This window comes from Lactuca sativa, chromosome 2, assembly GCF_002870075.4.
Source record: "Lactuca sativa cultivar Salinas chromosome 2, Lsat_Salinas_v11, whole genome shotgun sequence".
NCBI lineage: Eukaryota > Viridiplantae > Streptophyta > Magnoliopsida > Asterales > Asteraceae > Lactuca > Lactuca sativa.
Genome location: NC_056624.2, coordinates 188,320,001 through 188,347,221, shown reverse-complemented (window position 1 = coordinate 188,347,221; position 27,221 = coordinate 188,320,001). Strand labels below are relative to the sequence as shown.

At 31.6% G+C, this 27,221-nt stretch overlaps 3 protein-coding genes across 6 annotated transcripts; 2 read left to right on the top strand and 1 right to left on the bottom strand.

Moving 5' to 3' along the window:
- Positions 1-974: 974 nt before the first annotated feature.
- LOC111888834 (probable serine/threonine-protein kinase PBL7) lies at positions 975-4,670 on the bottom strand. Of its 2 annotated transcripts, none has more exons than XM_023884959.3 (6): positions 4,275-4,670; positions 3,165-3,402; positions 2,543-2,754; positions 2,283-2,472; positions 1,706-2,094; positions 975-1,629 (listed from the first exon to the last, which is right to left on the bottom strand). In XM_023884959.3, exons 2-6 carry the CDS (start codon positions 3,352-3,354, stop codon positions 1,240-1,242), a joined length of 1,371 nt encoding a protein of 456 aa, XP_023740727.1. In that variant the 5' UTR covers positions 3,355-3,402; positions 4,275-4,670; the 3' UTR covers positions 975-1,239. The 2 variants fall into 2 exon arrangements, with proteins under 2 accessions (XP_023740727.1, XP_023740732.1); XM_023884964.3 differs by having other exon boundaries at positions 2,543-2,715.
- A 7,685-nt stretch (positions 4,671-12,355) lies between these two features.
- On the top strand, positions 12,356-14,358 carry LOC111888856 (uncharacterized). Of its 2 annotated transcripts, none has more exons than XM_023884986.3 (4): positions 12,356-12,565; positions 13,182-13,489; positions 13,586-13,729; positions 13,823-14,358. In XM_023884986.3, the coding sequence occupies exons 2-4, from the start codon at positions 13,248-13,250 to the stop codon at positions 14,184-14,186; spliced, it is 750 nt and encodes a 249-aa protein (XP_023740754.1). In that variant the 5' UTR covers positions 12,356-12,565; positions 13,182-13,247; the 3' UTR covers positions 14,187-14,358. The 2 variants fall into 2 exon arrangements, with proteins under 2 accessions (XP_023740754.1, XP_023740761.1); XM_023884993.3 differs by lacking the exon at positions 12,356-12,565 and adding an exon at positions 12,601-12,777.
- An 8,662-nt stretch (positions 14,359-23,020) lies between these two features.
- LOC111888871 (vacuolar protein-sorting protein bro1) lies at positions 23,021-26,299 on the top strand. 2 transcript variants are annotated; one of them, XM_023885012.3, is made up of 8 exons: positions 23,021-23,304; positions 24,128-24,256; positions 24,338-24,585; positions 24,665-24,784; positions 24,874-25,024; positions 25,109-25,242; positions 25,328-25,363; positions 25,475-26,299. In XM_023885012.3, exons 2-8 carry the CDS (start codon positions 24,181-24,183, stop codon positions 26,105-26,107), a joined length of 1,398 nt encoding a protein of 465 aa, XP_023740780.1. In that variant the 5' UTR covers positions 23,021-23,304; positions 24,128-24,180; the 3' UTR covers positions 26,108-26,299. The 2 variants fall into 2 exon arrangements, with proteins under 2 accessions (XP_023740780.1, XP_023740773.1); XM_023885005.3 differs by having other exon boundaries at positions 23,022-23,304; positions 24,868-25,024.
- Positions 26,300-27,221: the final 922 nt, after the last annotated feature.

Below are 27,221 nucleotides of genomic sequence, written 5' to 3'. Positions count from 1 at the left end.
TAAATTTTAGTTTATTAAAAGCACCATGCATACTTTAGAAACAAACGATCATTTTTTTAGAAACTACAGACGTTTGGTCTACATATTCTTCTGCAACAGATGTGATATGTAGACATGAACACATTTTACATTTTCAAAAACGAACAACGGTAGAATTTTAGTGGCGCATATTATCTAGATTTAGTCGTTATCTTTTGGTCTTCTAATTCGTCAAATTCTTCTTTGTGTGGCTTTCTGTGTGCTATATTCTCCTTTGTGTTCACAATTTAGTAACTAACAAGGGAACTAGATAATGTAAGTTTTACATTCAAATGGAACAGCTTCTACTTGGTTGTTGCTTTTAGGATTGATTAGGGATGCATGATTTAGAGTTAAAAATCTTATTTTGTAATCTTTGCATTTCTTGTATAATGCAAAATGTAATATTATCGACCTCTTTCAAACTTTGATGATCGATTGGATGGTATCAAGTGATTTTATTACGGTAGATATTACAGGTTTACATTGTAAACTCACTAGTACACCTTTTTTTTGTCTTTTCAGTTTTATTTTTCATCACACATCGGTTCTCCTATTATTGTAATCTTTCCACAAGGGCAAACAACACTCCTCAAGAAAAGATGGAAACAAGGAGTAGAGGACATGAGAAGATGGCACAAAAGATGTCGATTCAGAGAGGGAGAATGGTTGTAATCAGCAAGAAGAACTGAAAGGACTTGATGATTTTATTAATTGGATCAAAGAAAAGGGAGTACAGAGTTTTCTTGGCGATAAAACAAGTCAAGCAGTTATATGTCGTTATAGCTAAAAACTAACGCCTTTTAACATGTTTAAGGGTTTTAGATTAATTCATTGTATGATTTTGTTTCATTTGAAAAGGTTAGTATTACATATTTTGTATAAAAGTTAAGAATGTCGCATAAAATAGGGAAAAAAAAACCTTATTGCATAAATAAGTCATTTGCCCAATTGAATAAATGCAAAACTTTACATAAATGAGTATTTAACCCTTTCTTTTCATGTTATCAATATATCTTCCAAAAAAGAAAAAGATAACAAACCTATTGTCTAAACTTATCTATACCATCAATATACCTACCTATGTATCTACATCCAAAGACAAAATCCTAAATCATCCCAAATCATTATCGGAATTACACGCTTCTATTAACAAAAAGATAGAACTCAACAAAATCGTTGGTTTTACTTACTACATGTTGTCATTTTAATTGCAGAGCATTATAACGGCGTTGTGTTTGCTGCTTCATGCTTATACCTCTTTCCCCACATTTTAGCCTCTTCTATTGCTTTAGCTCTTTCATCCTCATCCTCCTCTTTCAACCCATCATTTTCATCATCACTTGAATCCAAATTTACAATCAATCCACTCTTCCCATTCTGATTCCGATTCCGACTCCGATCTCCAACCATAACCGGATCGGAAAGAGACGCCACAAAATCCAACGCATCCACAACTTCACTCATATCCGGCCTTTTTTCTTGATCATTATTCATACACATCAACGCCACCTCCACAGCTTTCCTCACCGATCTTTGCATAAATTCCCCTTTCATCCTCGGATCCGCTAGCTTCACATACTTCCTTTTGTCAATCAACATCGGGTTCGCCTATAACAGACTTAATATAGTAAGCCATACATGACTATATTTTGACTTCATACAACTTAACAGAGAAAGAAAGTACCCATTCGATAAGATATTGACCTCCTTCTTTTGTGTCGTCTAATGCTTGTCTTCCTGTTACTAGTTCCAACAAAACCACCCCAAAACTGTATGTATCGGATTTTATGGTCAGGTGGCCTGTGAGCCCGTACTCAGGTGCACAGTAACCCATTGTGCCCATCACCCGTGTTGATACGTATGATTTATCACCCAATGGCCCGAATTTAGCCAAACCCAGATCGGAAATCTTTGGGTCGTACCCTTCACCTAACAATATGTTGGCTGCTTTCATGTCCCTGTAGATTATACGAGGTTCACAATGATTATGTAGGTAATCAAGGCCTCTAGCTGTTCCTACTGCTATTTTCATCCTCGTGTTCCAATCAAGTGGCTTCATATTTGGTTTGGGATCTGCCCAATAAAATGAAAACAATCATGTTCGTATCAAGTTTACTTACACATGACAAGACTTGCTAGACTGGATAAACTTTCTTGGCCTATTTTTCTTGATGAGGATGAGGAAATCAGTCTGTCATGTCATGTTCTGTCTTGTCCTCCTTTTGAGGCCATAACATTGAAAATGACATAAGATATTTTACCATGTAGGTGTTTTTCCAAGGATCCCAAGGGCATGAACTCATAAACTAGAAGATGTTGGTTGCTTTCGGAGCAATATCCGATCAAGGTAACGATATTTGGGTGACACACGAGTGAAAGCATTGTGATTTCAACTTGAAATTCTTTATTCCCTTGCAACCCATCTTTATTGAGTTTTTTAACAGCCACAACCTGACCATTTAATTACTCAATTAAAAGTTAAAACACACTTTAAAAAATTGAACAAATCAAAGTTGTTTACTTGGTTAGGATTTTCTAGGTTTCCTTTATATACTTGTCCAAATCCACCTTCCCCAAGATAGCGATCACGCCTGAAATTATTTGTAGCCTTTACAAGTTCTTGGTAACTGAATTCCCTTTGTTTCTTTCCAATAGTATTCAAAGGAGCATCCACCTGTTTTGTTTCTGACTTTTCTGTTGATTGATTAAGAAGATCGTTATCCACCTTTTGAACTGCATCTCAACACCATATATATACAATCACGAATTCATATACTAATTTCTCCATAAATATCCTTCTAGCAACACATCTTAGTATTTCTCATGTCAGATTATTCTTAAAAACTAAAGTTAAAACATACTGCATGCTTCCAGATCGCTTCTAAGTTCTAACCCTAAATACTAATCAGATCCTTTACATAATTCAATCGAGCATATATAACAGGAACTTGGATAATTCAAAGTCCAATTCTTATAACAAACATGAATAAATCAACAATCGGTTCAATTTTATACCTATGCTTGGGTATTGACCTCCAATATATTAATCATCCAATTCAAAAACCTGATAAAGAGAAAAATTAAGACGTAGAAGAAATACATACACATATAGAGATATATAGATATATATATTGTGGGGAGACCTGTAGGAGTGGTGGCGACATCTGGTGGCTTACAGTCACGTTGTTCATCGGAAATGGCATTATCTTTGGGGTTAACTTTCCGGCGTCCAGGAAAACACAGACATGCTAATCCTCCCATCTTCAAACCCAATGTTCCAAGATGCATTTTCAACACCCAAATAGACCCACCAACACAAGACTGGTAAATCATACATGCAATGATAATAGGGTTCTTGGGGTTTGTTACTACGAGAATTGCCTGGGAAAAATTTTACAACTTCAAAAATAAGCAAAAATAGCTCCAATAATAGAAGTACATTAGTAACCCGTGACACAAAGAATAATAAATAACTAGATTTAACAAAAAAAAATATCAATAGCAAGTTTAATTATTTTAAATATTTGGTATTGATCTCTTGAAAATAAGATGGAAAGTTCTGAATTTTTTTGTCTTTAGGTATTCATTTCCACTGATATAGATGTTAGGTTGTAAAAGCATGTCAACGAACAATAAACGATTTCACACACACAGAGTATAATGCAAGAACGAAAAATAGAACACAAGTCATGATTATTCCATATTAATTTACTATATCAAACAAATGATTCATTATTTATGTATCTTGGCACAAGAGGCGTTGAGGAAGGGAGAAGGATCACTACAACAAACTTGATTATTTCAAAGAATGTACAAGAGGGAGATGTGGAGTTAAAAAAATGGATAGGAAAGTATGGTGATTGGAGTGGCACCACTTCGTTCCATCATTCAGGAACATTAAACTCAAGCCTGTACAAATTTTCAAAGGAATAAAATTTTCAGAAAACAGAACTGAACAATTTTGGAACCTCACTGTAGCTCATAAAGGCAATGGCAATCAATGTGCAAAGACAAGGTCCAAGACCATAGTAATCCTAATCCATCAATAAAACGTACCACAAAATCCATCTAATGCAAATCAAAGGATGCAGATGGCCTGATGCCTATTTGAACTGCCTACGACTTTGCACAAAATGAAGCATACAACCAAGATCAATATTAAAGCCCAAAGTGCAACTCGTGAAAGAATGAAGAATAGAAGAATGAGGAACCTGATTAGCAACAGAGACAAAATCAAACTTCAGAAATCATACCTGAATTGCAAAATCCCCTGAAGTGGAAGGCGGAGGTGGTCGAACGAAGGTGGTGAGATGGTTGGGGTTCGATGCTGTGCCTGTGTGCGAGAGATACGGGAGAGACAAGGGAAACAGGAAAATCGAAGGGAGTCGTGGAAGGCAAAGCCGCACGGTGGTGTTGTGGTGTTCGAGACGGGAGAGACAAGGGAAATAGGAAAATAGAAAAGAGGGTGGAAGGCGGCGCCTCACGGTGGTGCTGTGGTTGGACGGCAGTTGTTGCGGTGGGTGTCGCGGCGGACGGGAGCTGCAGCAGCAGGGGTAAATTTCGTGAGGGTAAATTGGAGTTATGGTTATTTGCACGTTCTTTCTACCGCTCTACAAAAAAAAAGGGTCGGGTGTATAGTTGGGTCTGGTGGGTTAGGGAATAAGGAGTTCGATAAGTGGGTTATGTTTTGGGTCAGAAGGGTGGGGCAAAGTAAATGGCTGATTTTCTTTTTATTTTGATTGAATTTCTTTTTGTTTTTTGTTTTTTAATATATAATGCATGGCCTTGAATTAAATGTATATATGTTTTGAGAGATGACTCTCTCTTGGTTTTCTGAAAATTGCTATTAAAAGAAAATTGTACCTTAATGTTTATCTAAAAATTATTTTACGATAAGAATATCACACCATAGTTGATGCGGTGGGAAGGAGATTTTTAAAACCATTTGTAGCAAATACTAGTGTTTAGTCTTAAAATTATTCTTTAGTAATACTTATTTTTCTTTTATAAAAGTATTAAAAGTTGTCTTATGTACCATGTCATTTTAGTTTTTGTTATAATCATTATGATATAATCTATTTAATTGGACTCCTCTGTTATTTTATGTGATTTCCATGTTATATGTTAATTGATTGGATTTTTTGTGATGTTTATTTTGCATATCTTTTTTTATAGGTTTATATTTATTGGTGTTGATTGTAATTTATATCATCTCGAGCAGTTCATTTTTTTTTTTGAAGAAAATAGTACAGAATACTATTATGTCCCTCTATAATTATTACACTACAGATCTACAACTATTTAGTGATTACTTTTCTTGTTTGATTCTATCATTACGGCTATATTCATATTATAGAATGACTATTTTTATGCATTTTCAAACAAGGAAGTTTCATTGGGTGTTGCTAATAAGACACCCCTTGGACATCCCATTGATCATTTTTTAAAAATTCAACTTATAATTAACTACTTATAATCAGCTTTTTCGGAAAACAATACAGTTTCAATCAATAAAATATTTCAAAAAATAATTAGGGTGTCTATATGACAAATTAGGGTGTCTAAAAATCGTGAGGGTAAATTGGAATTATGGTTATTTGCACGTTCTTTCTACCGCTCTACAAAAAAAAAAGGGTCGGGTGTATAGTTGGGTCTGGTGGGTTAGGGAATAAGGAGTTCGATAAGTGGGTTATGTTTTGGGTAAGAAGGGTGGGGCAAAGTAAATGGCTGATTTTCATTTTATTTTGATTGAATTTCTTTTTGTTTTTTGTTTTTTAATATATAATGCATGGTCTTGAAATTAAATGTATATATGTTTTGAGAGATGACTCACTCTTGGTTTTCTGAAAATTGCTATTAAAAGAAAATTGCACCTTAATGTTTGTCTAAAAATTATTTTACGATAAGAATATCAAACCATAGTTGATGCGGTGGGAAGGAGATTTTTAAAACCATTTGTAGCAAATACTAGTGTTTAGTCTTAAAATTATTCTTTAGTAGTCCTTATTTTTCTTTTATAAAAGTATTAAAAGTTGTCTTACGTACCATGTCATTTTAGTTTTTGTTATAACCATTATGATATAATCTATTTAATTGGACTCCTCTGTTATTTTCTGTGATTTCCATGTTATATGTTAATTGATTGGATTTTTTGTGATGTTTATTTTGCATATCTTTTTTTTATAGGTTTATATTTACTGGTGTTGATTGTAATTTATATCATCTCGAACAGTTCATATTTTTTTTTGAAGAAAATAGTACAAAATGTTATTATGTCCCTCCATAATTATTACACTGCAGACCTACAACTATTTAGTGATTACTTTTCTTGTTCGATTCTATCATTACGGCTATTTTTAGGGGATTTCTTTATACACACCAACGTATCGCACACACCAATCTAACCTAGTTTGATTTTTATCTAATATTTTTTGACAGTTTTTTCTTATTTTAAGGATTTGTATCCAATCAAATTTAAGTTTTTTATCTAATTTTTTTAACAGCTTTTAAAACTAGGATTTCTTTTTCCTTTTGAGGTTTGGTTGTTTTACGTGGCACCATAGCAGCATCGCATCAAGTTTTTTTTTTTTTTTTAAGAAAGAACAACATTTATGATTATAAATTCATAATCAATGTTTCCTTATAATTCATACAATTTTTTGTTTAATTGCTACCATTAATTTACTTTTCCCTAAAAAAATTTAAAGTTTATTTGATTAAATTATTTGAAAAATTATTTCGTGAAGTTGTTAAACTGAATAATTTATAACCATAGTGATTTTTTAAAATTTAAAAGTTGATATAGTTGTTATAATAATGAATAATTTAACCATAGATTTAAATTTTGAGATCGGAAATTATTGGACATGTGAATTAATTTATATGGCAAGCATTTTCTCATATGGCAAGCATTTTTTCAAATATGCTATCATAATTACTTTATATGGAAAACATTTTTGAAAATTGTCTTAGACTCGCCGAGTTCTTCCTTGAACTCGCCAAGTACGATGCTCCTTTATTTTTATTTTATTTTCTATTTTCCTCCCTTTAACTTTACAAACATATATAACATATTGTCTTTTATTAATTTTATTTTTGAATATATTTATTTTGTGTTATTTTTAATATAAATAATCTATCTCACATATATACAAATTCGACATGTATGACCCTTCATTAGTTATATTGTTTTCTATTATTATTATTATTATTATTTTTTTAAATTAACTATCATTATATATATAATGATATATATTAGTATTCTATCTATTATTTATTATTATTAATATATAAAATAAAATATAGCAAAAGAATAGTTTATATTAGATAAATGCATTTATTAAAAATGTTTATTATTTGACACAATAACTTAAAAAGAAAATTGTTACCGTAATATATTTGTTAACAACTAAAAACAAAATTATGATATGAACCTTTGGTTAAGATCAATTTATGTTATTATATTATAAAAACTATATTATAGTTATTTTTTATCTTAATAAAAAATAAATATAAAACTATTAATATTAATAAAGTTAGTAATAAAAATGTAATTGTTAAATAATAATTATTTATTGATTATGTAATAATAAACTAATAATAAAAGTTTGTCAAATAATAATTATATAATAATTATATTATGATGATGATTGAAAAAATAAGGTCAATAATAATTATATGATAATAATTTGCAATCATTAACCTAAAAAGTAAACCTAGTGATATAGGTTGGTATTATAGATTGGTGTGTCTAAAGTAGGACCCATTCATATTATAGAATGACTATTTTTATGCATTTTCACTTCAAACAATTATGCATTTTCACGGTTAGATTTTGCTCACTTCTTCCCTTAAGCTTCCTTTCTTTTCTTCGATCTTACAAAACATCAACTGTAATCTTATCACATTATGTATTAAGAATCTAGAATATAAGTTTAAAAGAGTTAGTTAATGGATTTTACCTATATTAGAGCCATACGTTTCGACTCTCCCATCTCTTAGATCTCTTAGGTAAATAGGGCAGCTTCGTCTCCAATGCCCTTTCTCTTGGCAATAAAAGCAGATTGACTCTCTTGGAACAGGACATGGAACTACTTCAGACATTGCATTTCTCTTATGATCAAACTTTTCGATCATAGCATGTCTTTCGTTGCCATTGACTATATCCATAGAGGTCTTGAAGACAGATTCACCAATCAACTTTGCTTTTCTATTGCGCCAAACCATTGCTGATTCAGCAGCAATAAGCATATAGGTGAGATCTATAAGGGTCACGTCGCGGTTCATCATATAGTACTCTCTTACGAACTCACTATATGAGTTAGGAAGTGACTGAAGAACCCAATCAACAGCCATTTCCTCACAGACAACGGATCCCAACATTCTTAACCTATCAATGTGTGACTTCATCCCTAGGACGTGTGCACACACCGACTTTCCTTCTTTATGTTTACTTGCCAAAAGGGCTTGAGTGATCTTGAACTTTTCAAGCCTTTGAACTTGTGGGTTAGGGAGAATAATTTGAGGAGGAGGAGGAAGTGAAGTATGATCTCTTGTTCCTCGATCGAATCGTGGAATATCATCTTCATGTGGAATGCTTGTTCCACGGGATTTGGAAAAACCATAGTTGTCGAACTTTGACATCTACAATACAGGAGAAAACGAATTCAAGTTAGTTGATTGATTGAGTCCTTAGTAAATCACCCAAATTAGATACTAAGGCTAGGACCCAACACAATATTCTACAACTCGGGAGAGGGATGCCGTAACCCTAATTGCAGAATATTTGAAGGTAAGTGAATGACGATTCACTAATTTCCACCATGAAAACAAAAAAGAAATTTAAGTTTTAAATCTATGAAAACTCCTAGATCCTATGAGATTCATTGAACATTTCAATGGCATGTTTAAATCTCGATATGCCCCTCTTGTTTGTGATTGGGATGTCGAGGATCACAAAGCGGGTGTGTATAACCATGCAAACTACATGGTGGCCTCACATGTTACAGTCACCTATTCGATGTGCCGGTAAACCACACACGCTCCACCGAACTATGAAAAACATTGAGTTGCCCTTTTCTACCTTTGCTTAGAACCATTTAGTGTGCCGGTAAACCACACACGCTCCACTAACGTCTTCGCAAGGGCACAAAGTGTAATTTCATGGAATTGCATCAATTCACTTTGCCTAAGTAACTAAGATTGGGAATTTGAAAAACATTTAGTTACTTTTATACTTCATTATACTTATAATGGAAGGTTTTGTCACATCCTACCCGTTCGGCTAACGACCCTCCACTAGTCAAGAGTGCGGTGGGTAAGAGTGGATACCCATTCAATCGTCATTTTATAGGCAATTTCCTTAAACACCCCTTATAGACTAGCTTTGTGAATGAGGCCTACTAACGGTAAGACTGACTTTTACTCATACATATATATAATGTTAGACTTTTAATGTTATATATAGTATAAGGTGTATTTTACACTTTTAAAATATTAGGTGGTCAAATTTAACAATTATACTTTTAATTCAATTAAATTTTAAACCAAAAACTTTATGGATTTATTAAACCTCTTTTAATTATACACCTTAATTAATTAATAAAAACATAAGGGTGTGATTTGAACTTTTTCAAAACAATACTAGAGTTTTTAGAATTTAACATTCCTAATTAAACTTTTAATCAACTTTTAAATTCCAAAACTTGAGGACAAGCTTTGAAACATTTCAAAACATTAGGGTTTAGAATTTAAATATACATCAAAATTAAACTATTTAATCAAAATTTAAATTCCAAAACTTGAGGGCAAGTTTTGAAACCTTTTTCAAAACATTAGGGTTTTAACTATTTAAATTTCAAAACAACAAAACTATTGGGTTCAAATTTAAACTATAAAACCTAAAGGGGAAAATATGAAACATTTCATAACACAAGGATCAAATAACAAATAATCTAAAATTAACATTTAATCACATAATTATCCATATTTGATTTATTTAATGATTTCTTGCAAAACAATTTATCAATTTAATCAAAATAATTAATCAATTATCACATAAGAAAACAAATATTTTATTAATTGATAAACATCTTCAATTAGATCAAGAATATAGTCAAATATATCATAAAATCGGATTTATATTGATCTAATATGATAAGGTAACTATCCCAAAGCAAAAACAACAAGAAATCCCGAGATATGCTCCATCTGACGAGTTGACTCGTCGAGTCAAGCTTGGACTCGTCGAGTTTGTATGGACTCGGCGAGTTCAGCTACGGACTCGGCGAGTCCAGCCTCCAGAAACCCAAAAATCGAATTTTTTAAACATATCAAGCATCAATACAATAGAAACCAGTCTAGGCTCTGATACCACTGATGGGTTTTGGTCATAAAAACATCTTATGTGCTCATACAAACCCTAATGCTTGGATCTAGGTTTCTCTATTGTACATGCAAGTTATCCAAGACTATAAACCCTAATTCTAGTATACAAGTAATCATATTAACATGAGAATAGGTTTATAATATTACCTTGATTGTTATGTAGCAATAACAATCCCAAATCTCCTTGTATTGACTTTGGAAGGCTTAAAGTCACAAGTGTCACTCCTCTAATGGTTCACAAACACCATAATCAAGAGGATGAAGAGGAGAGAGGTTAGAGGCTGCCCAAAAATGTGTGAAACCCTAGAAGGTTGCTTGTCCACGTTTTTGGTCCTTAAGGGGTATATATATAGTGAGGCAATTAGGGTTATCTAACAAGGAAACCCTAATTTGGTTGCTTAAGCCCTAAGCAACCCATGGAGCCCTTTCCTTAAGGCCTTGGACGATTTCATATGGGCTTCCCCCATAGAATTCGTCCACCTTATAATAAAAGGCAATCCATGGCCCAAATTGCAATTATCTTATAATTACAATTCCAGTCCCTTAAGTTTAATTAATCTATTTTAGTCACAAAACTAATTACCAATTAATTATTGACTAATATTAATTAAACAATATGATTTCTCCTTTAATATATTATTCTCATAATATATTAATAAATCATATTTAATCCTTTCTCTCCATAATTCATCCTATCAAGTTGCTTTGGTGAAGGCAACCCAAAAGGACCATGCACCATTGGGTCAAGTACATACCAAAATAGTTATGGACTTAGACACTAATCCAACACAAGTCCCTTTATGGGATATATATTTGAGGATGTGTAAAAAATATTTTGTCGAGTTGTAGCGAGCACATAGCTTCTATGCTCATGTGGAGTTAAACTAATGTATAGTTTAATTTTTTAACCTAATTTTTGTCCTATCCAACCCACCCCAAAGATCAAATACAAGATTGTCCTTCGTTTATATATATATATATATATATATATATATATATATATATATATATATATATATATATATATATATATATATATATATATATATATATATATATGGTTAGGTTCATGTGAGACGACCTAATTTTGCGAGACCGTGAGACGCATTTTTTTATTTTATTTATTTTTTTTAGTTAATTCAAGTTCCGAAAATAATATTTAAAAAAAGAATTTTTTGATTTTTCCATTTATTTTGCATTTTAAAATTATTTTTAGAATATGTACAGTGTAATATTCTATTTAGAATGTTTCACGTATTTTTCAAAAAAAATAGAGTTTTTATTTTATTTTTTTTTTATTTTTTTTAGTTAATTCAAGTTCCAAAAATAATATTTTAAAAAAGAATTTTTAGATTTTTCCATTTATTTTGCATTTTAAAATTATTTTTTAGAATATGTCAGTGTAATATTCTATTTAGAATATTTCACGTATTTTTCAAAAAAAAACGGGATTTTTTTATTTTTATTTTTTATTTTTTTTAGTTAATTCAAGTGCCGAAAATAATATTTAAAAAAAGAATTTTTGGATTTTTCTATTTATTTTGCATTTTAAAATTATTTTTAGATTTGGTCTTACGGTCTCACAAAATTAGAATGGTCTCAAATGAAACTGAACATATATATATATATATATATATATATATATATATATATATATATATATATATATATATATATATATATCTTAATCCAAAAAAAATAATCATGTTGATTAATTGAATTTTAGTTTAGTGATTGATTTATATCTTAACCATAATATTTGGACTTCTGGTACCGTAAGTCCGCAACTGCTTTGATTGGAATAGTGACCTATCAATTTAGAATGTATTTTGTGATACATGTAGAAGAATATAATAATGACCTATCATTTGCTATGTTTCATCTAAGAAATACTTGTAGAAGAATATAATAATTATTTTTTTGAACGGCAGAAGAAAATAATTAAAACGAGGTAGTTTTGATTAAAACATGTTAAAATCACACCCATCCCCAATCCGAATCTCATTCCTCTCAAAATCGCATCTGCACTCTCTACTTTTGATTTGGGTTGCAGGCATCTGCATCTCTCAAAATCGCATCTGACCTTGACTATTGATGCGAGTTCTTGGTGGTTGGTTTAGACAAACTCCGACTTCGTTCTCTCACAATCGCATCTGTGGTGAGTTGGTTCTTCGCATCTGGTTTATATTTCATTTCCTTCTATCAACCCGATTCATCTTCTCCCGTCCGTACTTACTGTTCGTACTTCCTGTATTTGTAATTGAATGTCAATTTCGCCACATAAATAACAACATGACATTTGCGTTTATTCAATACGTCGAATTTGGGCTGTTTGATTATCCAGGGTCTATGCTCTGTAATTTCATTAAGGTTATATTCTGTCCCCTGCTGCGATTGCATTCAATGCAACATTCATATGCTTTTTGTAATTAATATGTTTGAATTTGTTCCTTTGATTATCATAGCAGTCTATTCTGTTTTAGTATTGCCAATCTTGGGTATTATTTATGAAGGTAGTCTCCCTTAGTCCCTTTGTTGGTGGTAATTGGGACAGAAGCGAGAAGTAAACTGTTAACATGTAGCAATCAAGCAAAATTTTTGCAATTTATTGGTGTAGACGTGTGTATAATGGGAATCAATGACATGAATTCTGAAGCAATCAATCAAATGAAATTTATGCATCTCCTGAGATGGTTTATCCATTTACATTAGCTGTTTGGACATATTCTAGTAATCTCTGAAGTCTTAGTACACATTATTCGTTATGCTTGCAGAGATCTTGGGAGCCAAGTGATAAAGCTGATCTTAACAAGACAAAGATCAATAAATAGTTAGCAACAATGGCAGACTATCACTTTGTCTACAAAGATGTTGAAGGAGCATCAACTCAATGGGATGATATTCAAAGAAAACTCGGGAACTTACCTCCCAAACCCCCTGCCTTCAAACCCGATCCTTTCACTCCTGCAGAAGATGAAGATTCCAAACCTAAAACCAAATCTTGGATCGATAACAAGACAGAAGAAGAACTCGAAGATTTAGAAGATGATCTTGATGACAATCGTTTCCTCGAAGAATACAGGTGTTTTCAACTCCCACAATCCTAATCTCATTTTATGGGGACATTAAACTTCCATGTGAGATTCTCATGGTTTCATTTTCTTTTCTGTTCTTGAAGGAGAAAGAGGTTAGCAGAGATGAAGCAAACAGTGAAAGTTGCAAAGTTTGGGTCAGTCATTCCCATTTCAGGATCCGATTTTGTTCGTGAGGTATCACAAGCTCCGTCTGATGTGTGGGTGGTTGTTATTCTATACAAAGATGGGTAATCACTAATTAACTACTATCTTGTTTGTTATTGATTAGCAATTGATTTTGATTATAGGGTTGTTATTAATGGAAAGTTGTGATTGAATAGGTACCCAGAGTGTGGAGTTCTAATGCAGTGTGTGGAAGAACTGGCAACAATGTATTCAGCTACCAAATTTGTCAAGATTATATCAACTGATTGCATTCCTAATTATCCAGATTGTAATCTTCCCACTGTGTTGGTGTACAATAATGGTGCAGTGAAGGCAAATTATGTTGGGTTGCATACTTTTGGTAGGAGATGCACTCCAGAAGGTGTTGCTATGATTTTGTGCCAATCAGATCCTGTTCTTAATGATGGGCTCAATGGTGAAGCTTCTAGAGAAGCTGTTCTTGAAGGAGTGAGGAAAAGGTTTATAGAGAAAGTGGTTACACTGCATGAAAATGATGATGATGGGTCTTCAAGTGATTAACATCGTGTTGTTTTCTTTGTTTTATGTTAAAGTATAATAGGTTTTGTTTAGTAACATGATCTGAGATTTTATCCCCTTTTAGATCTGTTTGTTTGGCTTTCTTTTGCTTTGTCTATGTTGTTCTGCAACTGCTCTTTGATTTTTTTTTAATGAATTTGATCTATTTGACTGATGGTAGCAAAATTTAGTTAATTAGAAGGTCAAGCATGTTGAGTTTGTGTTATACCTCATATATGGATTAGATTTGCAATAAAATGGATAATAAACTAGTCAATGTTAAGTAAAGAAAGTCAAATGGGTCAATGTTTGGATAAGGGATTTTAGGTCATTTTACATGTTATGTCGGTTTAATAGAGTATAAGTAGGGGTTAGTGCTTGTTAGGTATCTTTGGAACAGAATTAGTTGAGGGAGAGATTACTTGGGAGAGACTTGGCATCTCGAAAGCCAAGAACCCTTTGTATATTTTTATTTTAGTCTATAATTCTACAATTAAGTTTGGTGTTAAAAAGCTAATGTTGAGGGTCAAAATGTATAGTTGATTTTATGGTATAGCTTTGTTAGGATAACATAAAAGTGCCTAAATGTTAAGCTACTGTGAGATTGCATGTGGTATATGTTAACATTGGTAAGTATGTTGTTGCTTTAGAAGGTTTATATGAACCAAAAATGGTTGTTAAATAAATGTAATAGAAGCATGTTTGGTAATATATACCAATTTATGGTTTCAGTAACATGTTTACTTGGAAAATTAAATTGTTTTCTACTTACTCCTCCTACTTCATCCTCCTACCGATTCAATGATTGTCATGTATAAAACACTAATTATCTTTTCTCATCTCATCCTTTGATTTTGACACTTGTGATGATCTTGTAAGTAGGAGGATAAGTAGAAACATTTAATAGGAAGATATTTAACCTCTCTTATACTTTATACATCTTTTGGTAAGCATTAGGATAACATTTGGTAGGTAAAAGTAAAAACTAAAAACGGATAAAAACTTGAGATAAAGTTGCTTGGGTTTGCAGAATATTTCATTTTGATTTTCAAATGTAGAATACGTGAATGTAGCAAATTAGATATCCATTCTAAAAATGATACTCACGCTCAATACACATATCAAACATTAGTTTTTAAAGAATCTAATTTATTTATTTTGTACTTCCTACCTATGAAATTTATGCCCCTCGTTGTTTTCTTATATTATACCATATATCAACTAAGATTGATTATCAATCGATTTTTATCTTTCACAATTGTTATAAAAAAACAAAAATAAAATAAAATTATCTTTCATGTTTGATGTTTAAACTTTTTCCCCTTATATTATAGTTAATCGTAGCCTTAGACAGAACCCAACATTTAGTACTTAAGCCCTCAATACGTGTAATTGGAGGCTTGCACCATTCCCAAAAAAAACCCGATAGTGAATCGGTTTACAATGAGACTTGACCGAAAAATAAAACAGACCAGACCGGTACAAGACCGGCCCGATACCTATCGTAGACTAATCTCAAAAAAGATTGGAAGCCAAAGTTTATGTATATATATATCATTTTTTTGTTAATTACACATTTTTTAACCATACATAACCAAATTTTTTCCTTATTTTTCTTTTATTAAACTTTAGTGTATCATATTTAGTAAATCTTAATGTATGATTTTATTGTTAATAACATATTTGTTAAAAGAAAAACTCCAAAACCGAAATATAAATATGAAGATATAAAAACCGAACTAAAAAACTTTGAAACTGAACTGAAAAATGCACATGCAAAGACCATGAGGCCAGATCGACAAAGACTTAGACCAGCCACAAAATACCTAATCGAGATCAGACCATTCTAAGACTTGTCTCAAAGGTCAGTTTATTCTCTCCGATCTCATAAAAACATTTCCTCTTCATTGTTTCATGGGTTTGTGACAACTTTGCAAAAAAAATAAATATATAATGCATTAGCATATGATCCCTTTCCACACTCTCGAGAATTTTGAGTCACCTATCAAAGCACATCTACCAGAATATATTATTAGACATGAATAGGTGTTTTGGTTTGCCAAGAATATTGACACCAATGACAAGTTTATGTGACAAAGTATGAGAAGTATTGAAGCGACATCGGTGCTCAATGCCAAAATAAGTTATCTAATTTCAAAAATAAATGTTGTATGGAACAATATTCTAGACTGCTCTTCGTACCTCATTTCGGATGATTAAAAGGACAGCTAAACCAAAGGAAAAACGCAATATATCAATTTTCTAAGTTCTAGAGGGTAACTAATGACAAATAGTAGTTTTCTAAGGAACCAAAAGACTTTTAGCCCAACGGTTTCAAGTGTTACCCTCTCTCCTTGAGATTGAAGGTTCAAATTTCGTTTGGACATAAGTGAAATTATGATTAGTTTAGAAGTATATTAGATTTGTTGTTCCAAATAAAGTAGTTTTCTAAATCATTGGATACGAATTAACACTCTATTCTGGTCATTTTATTCGCATCTTGGACATGTTATTTGAATTTCAAAATACGTTTTATGGTTAATGATCCATAAAAACACATAAACAAGTAAATGAAGCAGAAACTAACCCGTAAAATCTTAACATCGTTAGATCTCATGCTATTGTTTACTTTGCCAAATAAGTCTGGAATCTCGACGTGCATTCCAAATTTCCATTAAGTGGATGTCCACCAACTCGAAAAACAAGTTTCAAAATGAATGATGACTACGAAATAACCCTTTATAGATTCTTCGTTGTTTTCCAAAAGAAAAAAATGACAAAATTGCAAGAATGGTCCCTGTGGTATGTCAAAACTAGCAAGTTTGGTCCAAAATGGGTTTGGCCTGCAAGGATGGTCCAATAGTTTCGTGTTATTGCGAGTTTGGTCCAATTTGGTTTGAACTTTTTTGTAAAGACGATTTTACCCCTTATTATTTAATTTTTCATTTTTATTTTATTACCAACAATTAAAAATTAATTGAAAATAAAACAAAAATAAAATTCTCTCTCTCTCTCTCTCTCTATATATATATATATATATATATATATATATATATATATATATATATATATATATATATATATATATATATATATATATATATATATACACCACCGGTGACAAAAAGGTGCACCGACAACCCTTCTCCACCCGTCATTGTTGTCGATCGGAAAACACCCCCAGTGGATCGCCGCTTCTCTCAGCTGCTACTTCGCCATTTCTTTCCCTCAACCAAACACCTTCTTTCTGATTCCATTCTTCTTCCTTCTCCCTCCGATCCAGTCGTTTCCCTTTCCCTCTTGATTTGTGGACGCTAACGAAGAGAGGAGAGCCAATAGGAGATCGCCGGAAATCGAATCCCTTTGTGTGATCTGTTTGACCACCAGACCACCATTTTGACTACTTCCATTTGTATTACTTCTTCCTTCTCCCAATCAGCGAAGACGAAGAGTAAACCCACAGAGGGTTGTCGCTCTCGACGGACCCCCTTGCACTTCATCACGATTTCTCAGCCGCATCGAAGCTCTCGTCGATCTACCTTTTGTTCGAATTGATGGTGGGTTTTCATTTCGGGTAGGGTTTTGTGTGTGGTTTTTGTTGCAAATCTACCCTTCTTCATCTTCGTTTCAGATTTAGAACCAAGAACATACTCATTTTCGACTTTTGGATTTGGGTTTTTATTTCAGATCCAAAATCAAGAACGCATAACAACCATTGTGTGTTTATGTGTGTGTTGTGTTCTACACTCATAGAAAAATGTTCATCATAGGGATAAGAAGAGTTACACACGAAGTTCGATCTTGAAAGATTTCGCATCTAATCCGATCTTAAAAGTCAATTTCATCTAGGTTTACAGCTTGAAGATCGTTCTTGAGTTCTTGAAGTTCGTTATTTAGTTCATGAAATCGAGGTTGAGTCTTGATTTGTTAAGAACATACAAGGGCACACACACACACACACAGAGAGAGAGAAACTTTCTTTTTTTTTTTCTTTTTTTTTTCTTTTTTTTATTTATATAATAAAAAAATTGAAAAGGGGAAGTACCAAGGGCAAATCTGTCATTATAAAAAGTTTTAAAATTTTTGGACCAAACTCGCAACAAAACGAAACTATTGGACCATCCTTGCAGGTCAAACCCATTTTAGACCAAACTTGCTAGTTTTGACATACCATAGGGACCATTCTTGCAATTTTGTCAAAAAAAATCAAGGTTATTATTATTTTTTTTAAAGTGACTAACATTAATCCAAAAGTATTTATCCAAAATTAGACCGGTGTATATAGATTGGTTTTGAAGGTGTTTATGGCTGATTCATTTTTCAAAAGTAAATAATATTTAAAAGGTGTTTGACAAAAGTAAATAATATTTAAAAGGTGTTTGAAAAATACATAAATGTTTTTGAAAATGTTTATGATACATTCATATAAAATATCTATAAATTAATTTAAACATTAAAAAAAGTTTATCAATCTTTAGCTTTTAATCCAAATATTTTTTTAGAAACTTTTTTTTTTCAAAACCTAAACAGCTAGTGTCATACCCGTCCGGTGGACAGGTTAACAAATATATAAACAATTTATTGATTTTTTTTTGGGAAAACTGCAGTAAAGTTTCTACATATTGGCCTCATAATCGATTTAGTCCCTATATATTTTTTTTATTCAATTAAGTCCCAAAAACCGGTAATCGTATTCAATTTAACCCTTTGACCCGGTAAACAGGTCATCCAACTTTCGAAAACTACATTTTTGGCCCAGATTTCAAATTTTATTACAAATTTGGTAAAAAATTTACATTTCTGGCCCATATTTTAATTTTTTTTTTTTTACAAATTTGGTCCAAAATATACCCTTTTGGTCCAAATTTTAGAATTTTGTTATGAATTCATCATAGTTTTAGTTATTTTTACAACTTTTTTTCTTCAAAAAAATGTACTCGTCTTTATCTTCTATTATTTTTGAAGTGTACTATGAATTTAGGTAGAAAATATAATAATTTACATTAAAACGATAGTTACATAGTGCTAACAATAGGTCATTCATGTTGTGGCATTGTTATCACACAAATAAACATTATTTTCACACAATAAAGAGACTTAAATTAGTGAGAAACAACTTTTAGTATCATTATATTTTTTTTGAAGTATACTATTAAGTTTAACAGCCAAAAAGGACTAATAAGCGCATTGTTGTTGACAATAAGCCATTTATGTCAATGTAGCACAAAAAGAAACATACTTAATATCTTATGTTATTGGAAATGCTCTAGAAACCGTCAAAATGTACCATGTCAACAATACATAAAACTCTGCCATTTGTAAACCTAGCGACGCTATTGATAAACTTTGAAACGTTTATAAATATGACCCACTTTTATTTATTGAGCTACTAACTAAGACAACGTACTTTAAAAAGTCTACCTAATGATGTTGTGCTTTAATATCTTTGTTGTACTTTAAAAAAAATCTTTGTATTTGGTTTATGGTTAGGTAGGTTGTTCAAAATACAATGCTATAATAAAAATCAATGAAATTAAGCACACTATTATTTCTTGCATTTAACTCTTCTTTATTTATCATATGTTTTTATGCTGAACATAGAACAAAAAATATATATTGTTTAACATATTAAACAAATTAAAAAAGAAAATATTAATAAAACTCATTGGTATAAGTTTGAAAGTACTGAACATCTATTTTTAATGTTAAATATAACTAAAAATATTACAGTTTTTTTTTTTATTTTTATTAATTACTATGCTTCCAAACGCAAAACATTCGAATTCATAAAGAAAAAACATTCAAATTTTTTTTGAAGAAAAAAATTGTAAAAATAACTAAAATTAGGATGAATTCATAACAAAATTCTAAAATTTGGGCCAAAAGGGTATATTGTGGACCAAATTTGTGAAAAAAAATTAAAATCTAGGCCAAAAGTGTAAATTTTAGACCAAATTTGTAATAAATTTTGAAACATGGGCCAAAAATGTAATTTTCAAAAGTTGGATGACCTGTTGACCAGGTCAAGGGGTTAAATTGAATACAATTACCGGTTTTTGGGACTTAATTGAATAAAAAAAATATATAGGGACTAAATCGATTATGAGACCAATATCTAGGGACTTTATTGTAGTTTTCCCCTTTTTTTTTTTTTTTTTTCTATACCATATTTCTTTCATTCATTCCTATATTAGTTGTCTACATGACAAATCTACCCAATTATATTTCTATCTTTTGAGATAATATCTATAATTGTATTGCATACATAATATAAAATAAATAACACATTCAATTTAATACTCAAAAACTAAAATATTATTCAATATAGAGCTGAAAATCACTATTTTTAACATACGGGTTTAGATAAAATCATCTATAAAGACAAACCTAGTGATGCTACAAACATACTTAGGTGTCAAATTAGGTTTAGATAAAATCATCTATAAAGACAAACCTAGTGATGCTACAAACATACTTAGGTGTCAAATTAAATTTATTAATTATTAAACACAAAGCTTTTTTTGTCTTATAATATACATATCAATTATCCATATTAAGTTATTACGATTGAAAAGAAATGTGTTTATCATTGTATAAAAACATATATAAGACTTTTATTATTATTATTATTATTATTATTATTATTATTATTATAGTCTTAAATTTTTAAAATTTAACAGAAGTTGTAATTTTTTCTAAAAAATATATAAAAACCATATTTTTGTCTTTTGCATAAAAGTTTGTTAAATTAGAAGGAAAAAAAAAACTCTTTTTTTTTTCAAATTTAGTCCCAACCCTTTCTAACAAATTTTTTAACTTCATAAAAATGTTCTTTCTATTTTTTTTTACAACTTCCTTGTTAGACGTTTTTTACACTTTCATTTTTACACACTTACAAGGCTTTAACAATCTCTTTCTAATTCATAAAAAACAATATAAAAACTTGTAAATTTTGTAAAACAATGTAATTTAAAAACATGTAAATTATGTAAAAATAAAGTTGTAGAAAGTCGTGTAGAAACAAAGTTGTACGAAAAATTATTAGGGAAATTAAGACAATTTTGTAAATAATCAATTTTTTTTATCTATATTAAGACAATTCCGTAAAAAAAACAATATAAATAAATATAAAAAATTTATTTTAAAAAAGTTGGTAATAAATTCGCAAAAGAATAGAGGTTTTGTAAAAAAAATTAATGTATGTGCAAAATTAAAAAAAAAAATAACCGACTTAATAAGTAATAGACGATAAAAGTCTCATATTTCATTCATTTCAAAAAGTTTTTTTCTTTTGCATGTGAGTGTTGATTTCCAAAAAACATTACTACAATATGCTAAAAATTAGGTCAAATTTAGCACAAAATCTGCATTGAAGAGATTCCATAAGAAAATGAAAATCACCAAGATTCTTGAATGCATTCTAAACATGTTTTTTTGGACAATTAAACACAAGTATCTAGATCATATTAAAGACAATAGACAAAAGTGGGACAATTATTTTGTGAAATTAAATATACTCCTACCTTTTGTTTCTACATATCATCATACCCAATTAAATAGTGACAACTGTCATATTAGTATCCTAACATATCATTAAATTTCATTAAATAAACATTAAATGTTAGACATGTCACAATTTAATTGGATAGATGATATGTAGGAACAAAAGATAGGGAAATATTTAATTTCTCAATTTTTATTGAAATCTTCTTCTTGATTACAATGTATATTACATTTAATGGCTTAAATGGTTCCCATGAAGTCTGCAAGAACTATACCTCAATCTATTTTGCTATTCTAATGGAAACAAAACAAACGATTTACATTTCCCAAATTGATGTAATTCCCTTTTCAATGTCGCTGTTATAAACTTTTCATACGAAATGCTTCACATATGGAAACCATATTAGTCCCTCGAGTTACAGATTTCAACTTCTTAAATGGAAAGAGGCAGAGAAGGGAACTTAAAGTTGATGATTCCATTATGAGCAACCGTTTGAACATTTTTTAAAATGATAAGCATTGTTGGGGATGAGTTGGGTCGCTGCCTCTGCTCTCCCCAAAATTTTAATCTCCACGGTGCGACAACATGGATCACGAAGAAAGAAAAGGTGGTTGAAGACTAACCTGACATGTGGCAGGAGGACGTCGGTGGGAGAATCCCACGTTTGGAATTATTGTTCAAATCAAGCCGCTTTTAGACTTCCCAAGCCCAAGAAGACAACCACCTTTGAGGAATTGTTCCCCAACTGAGCAAAAACAAGATTGACTAAATTCCCAAATATCATTATCAATTTCTCTTGATGATTTTATTGTTGGAAAAAAATGAAACCCAAAACAGATAAACACTTTGAAACCTCCATCGGGAGCGAGTGATCTCGTGTCTTCTTCTTCTCTACAATAAATCAAAGAAAATAGTTAGTAATCGGCCCACGGTGAGGGAAAATAAGTAAATCGACATTTAAACAATTGTGAAAACCTGAAAACCGATTGTAAGATGGAAACATTAAACATCGCAATGATCAATATATAGGCCCATTTGCACAACGTGATTGTAGCGGTTAGCGAATAAGAAGCATGAAAGCAATCATAGGTAGAAGAAAGAGGAGGGTCTTCGAAACCGATTGATGAACTGCACACAACCACAAAAATTGAGTTTAAGCGGCTCAGATTAAAAGTATCTTGACTTTTAGGGCTGTGATTTGGACGACGATTTTCGACTCACCGTCCATAATATTAATAATTTGATAAAAAAGAAAATGATTATGGAGTTAAAAATAAGCAAAATCCCAAATACCCACTACAAACCACGTGACGGTTTCAAACGCACGTCGGAGGTTATCTCCCTCAACAACCACATTTTTCTCTTCCCGTACGATGTTATTAGCTGGTTTCGGAAGCGGTCCCAAACTCCCAAACACTTTTTTCAAACCCTTGTCAGTCGGCGGCATCTACACCCTTCCTTTCTTTCTCATAACAACAATAATCCTTTCCAAAAATATCATTCATTCACTTTACCTAATTTCTCCTCCGTATCCGTCAAATCCCTAAAATTTCCCTCCAATTTATTCGTTTATGGAGAAACTTGACGCTCCGCCGCTTAATTGTCTTCTTTAATCAGGTTAGTATTCCTTGTCATATATTCAGCATTCCAATATGCAATTCTTTTTACTGTTTTTGTTATTCTCCTTTTAATTTATTCAGTTTACCTTGTCCGGAAAATCTCATATGCTTTTGATTCCTTTGCTAAAAACTATCGAACGCTATAGTTTGTACTTTGTACGGACATTTACTGAAGCCTTTATCCTAGTTATCCGTTTGTTCTACTTTGGTCTCCTTGTTGATTGCAATACTGATCTTAGTTGTTATGCATTCAACTTAACTGTTTTGTTCTAGTTTAGCTTCAGATAATTTACATGACCTGATAAATAATGGATCTAAATTGAGTAGCCGAATGCCATAACTCGAACGATTAATACTTCTCTCTGTTCTGTTTCAGCCATAATTCCTTTGTCCACATTGCAGTTTTTAGGCATTTAGTTACTCGTTTGCAATTTTGTGATGCTACCATTACACAAGATCAATCTTGATTCTTGTGTTAGACATTTGAGTAATAGTCACACTTTCATTAAACCATGTGCCTTGTCAACTGTTACAATATTTAATTATCCACCAATTAGTAGTATATAACTATATTAAAGAATTGGTAATTGGATAACATAATTACAAACACCTAAGAAAAATTTCATCTACCAGTTAGTAATTGTTGCAAGATTTTTTTCATTCTCTGTCTCCACACACCAATGCCCATATTTAATTTATCACCATCTATATAAGCAAGTTCCTTTCCTTTTTTACCATGAGAATTAGTCAAAGCTAGCGATTGCTATTGCTTTCAGAAGTGTTCTTTTCTTAATTTTCGTGTTGGAATTTTTGTTGTGAAGGCTGTCTTTAAGAGGTGTTGTCATTGGAGGTAGTACTACATTTGTTAGACACAATGGGTAGCGCGTTTAATCCACAAATTTTGGTGGAGAAGCTGACTAAGCTCAACAATTCACAGCAAAGCATTGAGAGTATCCTACTGAAATGTGTTTGTTTAACTTTCATAACTATTAACAATTACCTTTTTTTTTTATCCCTAACAATATATATAGCTCTGTCACATTGGTGTATATTTCATATGAACAAGGCAAAACAAGTTGTGGAAACATGGGCTAGACAATTTCATAGCTCTCCACGTGATCAACGCCTGGCTTTTCTGTATCTTGCAAATGATATTTTACAAAATAGCAGGAAAAAAGGTTCTGAATTTGTTGGTGAATTCTGGAAGGTTCTTCCAGACGCACTCCGTGATGTCATCGACAATGGGGATGAATTTGGAAGAAATTCTGCTTTACGCCTCGTATGCTTCTCTTCTCTCCAGTCTCCATGCTTATAAATTATAATCAAGAAAATTATATAAATAATTTTTAATTTTTCAGGTCACTATTTTGGATGAAAGAAAGGTTTTTGGTTCACGAGGGCAAGTTCTTAAGGAAGAGCTTGTCAAAAGGCATATGGAAACTAGTAATAGGAATGGGAAGCATTCAGGGTTAAAATTGGTACTTTATTTAATTATCTTTTACATGCTCCTGTATTGAATTGTGTTAATGTTTGCTCTTACTTGTTACTTTATTTTAATTAGAAACAGCCAGCTGGCAATGCAGTGGACAAAATAGTTTCAGGGTATAAAGTTATATATGGTAGTCAGGTCAATGAAGATGCAGTCTTCAGCAAATGCAAAAATGCCATTACTTGTGTTGAAAAAGTGGAAAAGGAAATTGGTGGGGATATTAGATCTGGTATTTTTTTTTTCTCATCTCTGATTTTCATCTTATATAGTATATTTCTGAAATATTTACCCTTTTTCTTTTTCTTTTACAAAGTAAATGGGACAGGTGTCACAGATGAGCTCAAGGGGCAGCATGCTACATTGAGGGATTGTATTGAGCAACTTACAGTTATTGAATCATCAAGAACAAATCTTGTGTCTTATTTGAGGGAAGCTCTTCAAGATCAGGTTTGTTGGTATCCTGAAATTGGTGTTACATATTCACATTTTTTTTTCTTCATATAAATGAAAGCTTCCATGGTTTTATTATCAGGAAATGAAGCTGGACAAAGTCCGAAGTCAGCTTCAGGTATAGGTTACATCAGTATATTACTATTTTCACCAATTTGGGTACTGAAGTATTATTTATTAAAAAAAAAGAGCTAATTACTTACAAAAATGATTGTTCTTGTGTTTTCAGGCTGCACATTCTCAAGCAGAAAAAGCTGATAATTATTGTAGGCAATTGCTTAACCCTAATGGCAGACAACCGCCACCTGTTCCGGTGACCGGAGAACAGTCTGCTCCGGTGATGTACACACAACAACCACCTTTCACCGACCAATCCGAGGACACCAAATCTGCCGCCGCTGCAGTGGCGGCAAAGCTCACGGCATCAACATCATCCGCCGAGATGCTGACTTACGTCCTCTCGTCCCTGGCTTCCGAGGGCGTTATTGGAAATTCACCCTCAAATGACTACCCTTTGCAAAAGAGAACCAAGATAAATAACGGTGAACCACCAGCTCCACCATTCCAGTATCCAGACCAACAACCGCCTCCACCATCATCTCCGCCACCTCCACCGCCAATGCCGCCAATGCAGCCATATCCAGCTCCGGTGTACATGGTGTCAGCTGGGACAGTAACATATGGCCATACCATGAACCAACCGCCACCGCCACCACCACAACCTATGGCTGGGCCGCTAGTGAATGGTGTTTCTTTGTATACACCGGGAATTGTTCCAGATGGTTACCAGAATTATCAAATGGAAGGTGGGTTTTATAGCCAACAATCAGCCATGTCAATGGCACCTATGTCTAGGCAGTAGAACTATAAGTCTGTAGATGAAATTGAGAGTTTTTTGCACATTATTTAGAGATGTCGTTAATGTTTAATTTAACTATTTAAGTAAAGTAGACGAGAGAGTTGAATCGGTTGTATTTGAGTGTTTGTGTATGGAGTTTTTGTTTTTTAGTTTTTATTAGATGTATGAAGCTAGATTTGCTGTGATTCTTGTTAACATGTCGTTGGAACGCCGAGAAGTCAACGGGGCCTTCTAGAACGATGGCCAGAAACGGCTGATTCATGTTGAAAATTAATTGTTTGTTTTAAAAATAAAATTAGAAATTGGTGGTATGAAAAGAATACGTTTCAAGTACATTTTTAGTTTAATGTATTACAAAAACAATGTTGGGCACTTATGGTGTATATCTGTGATTATGTAAGACAATTTTTACTTTAAATCATTTAACTTTTTTTATTTGATTGCATATTAGAACAATACAAATTTCGAAATCTATATATCTACCTATTTTAATAATAAAAAAAACTTAGCCATGTCACATGTGTTTTTTCTAGACTCAATTTTTGACACATGACACCCTTATAAGCATTCTCATTTTTTTTTTTCTATCTAAATTAAATGATATCCTTATTTTTGTTTTCCAAATTTGAAATAACATTCAAATTGTAAAGATACATCAGATCCCAATATGATTTTCAAATTCTTTTTATCTAATAAAGCCAATATGATGTAATTATGTTAGATTTTTAATATATTACAAAAAATCAAAGATACATTATCGCACTTACATCATCCTATTAAATTTCACTACATTATGTTTAGTTACAATTCAAAATAATCTTTGTTTTTAGTTGAAATATAATATTCTTTTTTGTGTATGTATATCTCTGCTATATTTTATAATTTCTTTATTAATGATTGAATTAAATAAAAATATTATATTTTTGTAACTACTATAAATATTATTTTTATATAATATTATAAATATACTAATATACATCAAATATTATATATCTTTTTTTGACAATTGTATAATTAAATAATTCTATATATTATTATATAAATAGATTTCTTGTCTTCCGTTATTTCCACAGGTTATGATATCAATACCAATTAAAAGGGTGACAAGAGTCACATT

Bases quoted from the DNA above. Each gene is read 5' to 3' on its own strand.
- LOC111888856 (XM_023884986.3), top strand. From the start codon at position 13,248: ATGGCAGACTATCACTTTGTCTACAAAGATGTTGAAGGAGCATCAACT. The intron at 13,490-13,585 runs GTGTTTTCAACT...CTGTTCTTGAAG, and splicing joins CGTTTCCTCGAAGAATACAG to GAGAAAGAGGTTAGCAGAGA. The intron at 13,730-13,822 runs GTAATCACTAAT...GTGATTGAATAG, and splicing joins GTTATTCTATACAAAGATGG to GTACCCAGAGTGTGGAGTTC.
- LOC111888871 (XM_023885005.3), top strand. From the start codon at position 24,181: ATGGGTAGCGCGTTTAATCCACAAATTTTGGTGGAGAAGCTGACTAAG. The intron at 24,257-24,337 runs GTATCCTACTGA...CAATATATATAG, and splicing joins TTCACAGCAAAGCATTGAGA to CTCTGTCACATTGGTGTATA. The intron at 25,243-25,327 runs GTTTGTTGGTAT...TTTTATTATCAG, and splicing joins GGGAAGCTCTTCAAGATCAG to GAAATGAAGCTGGACAAAGT.
- LOC111888834 (XM_023884959.3), bottom strand. From the start codon at position 3,354: ATGATTTACCAGTCTTGTGTTGGTGGGTCTATTTGGGTGTTGAAAATG. The intron at 2,755-3,164 runs GTCTCCCCACAA...GTTGAGATGCAG, and splicing joins TGTCGCCACCACTCCTACAG to TTCAAAAGGTGGATAACGAT. The intron at 2,095-2,282 runs GTAAAATATCTT...TTTATTGGGCAG, and splicing joins CTTGGAAAAACACCTACATG to ATCCCAAACCAAATATGAAG.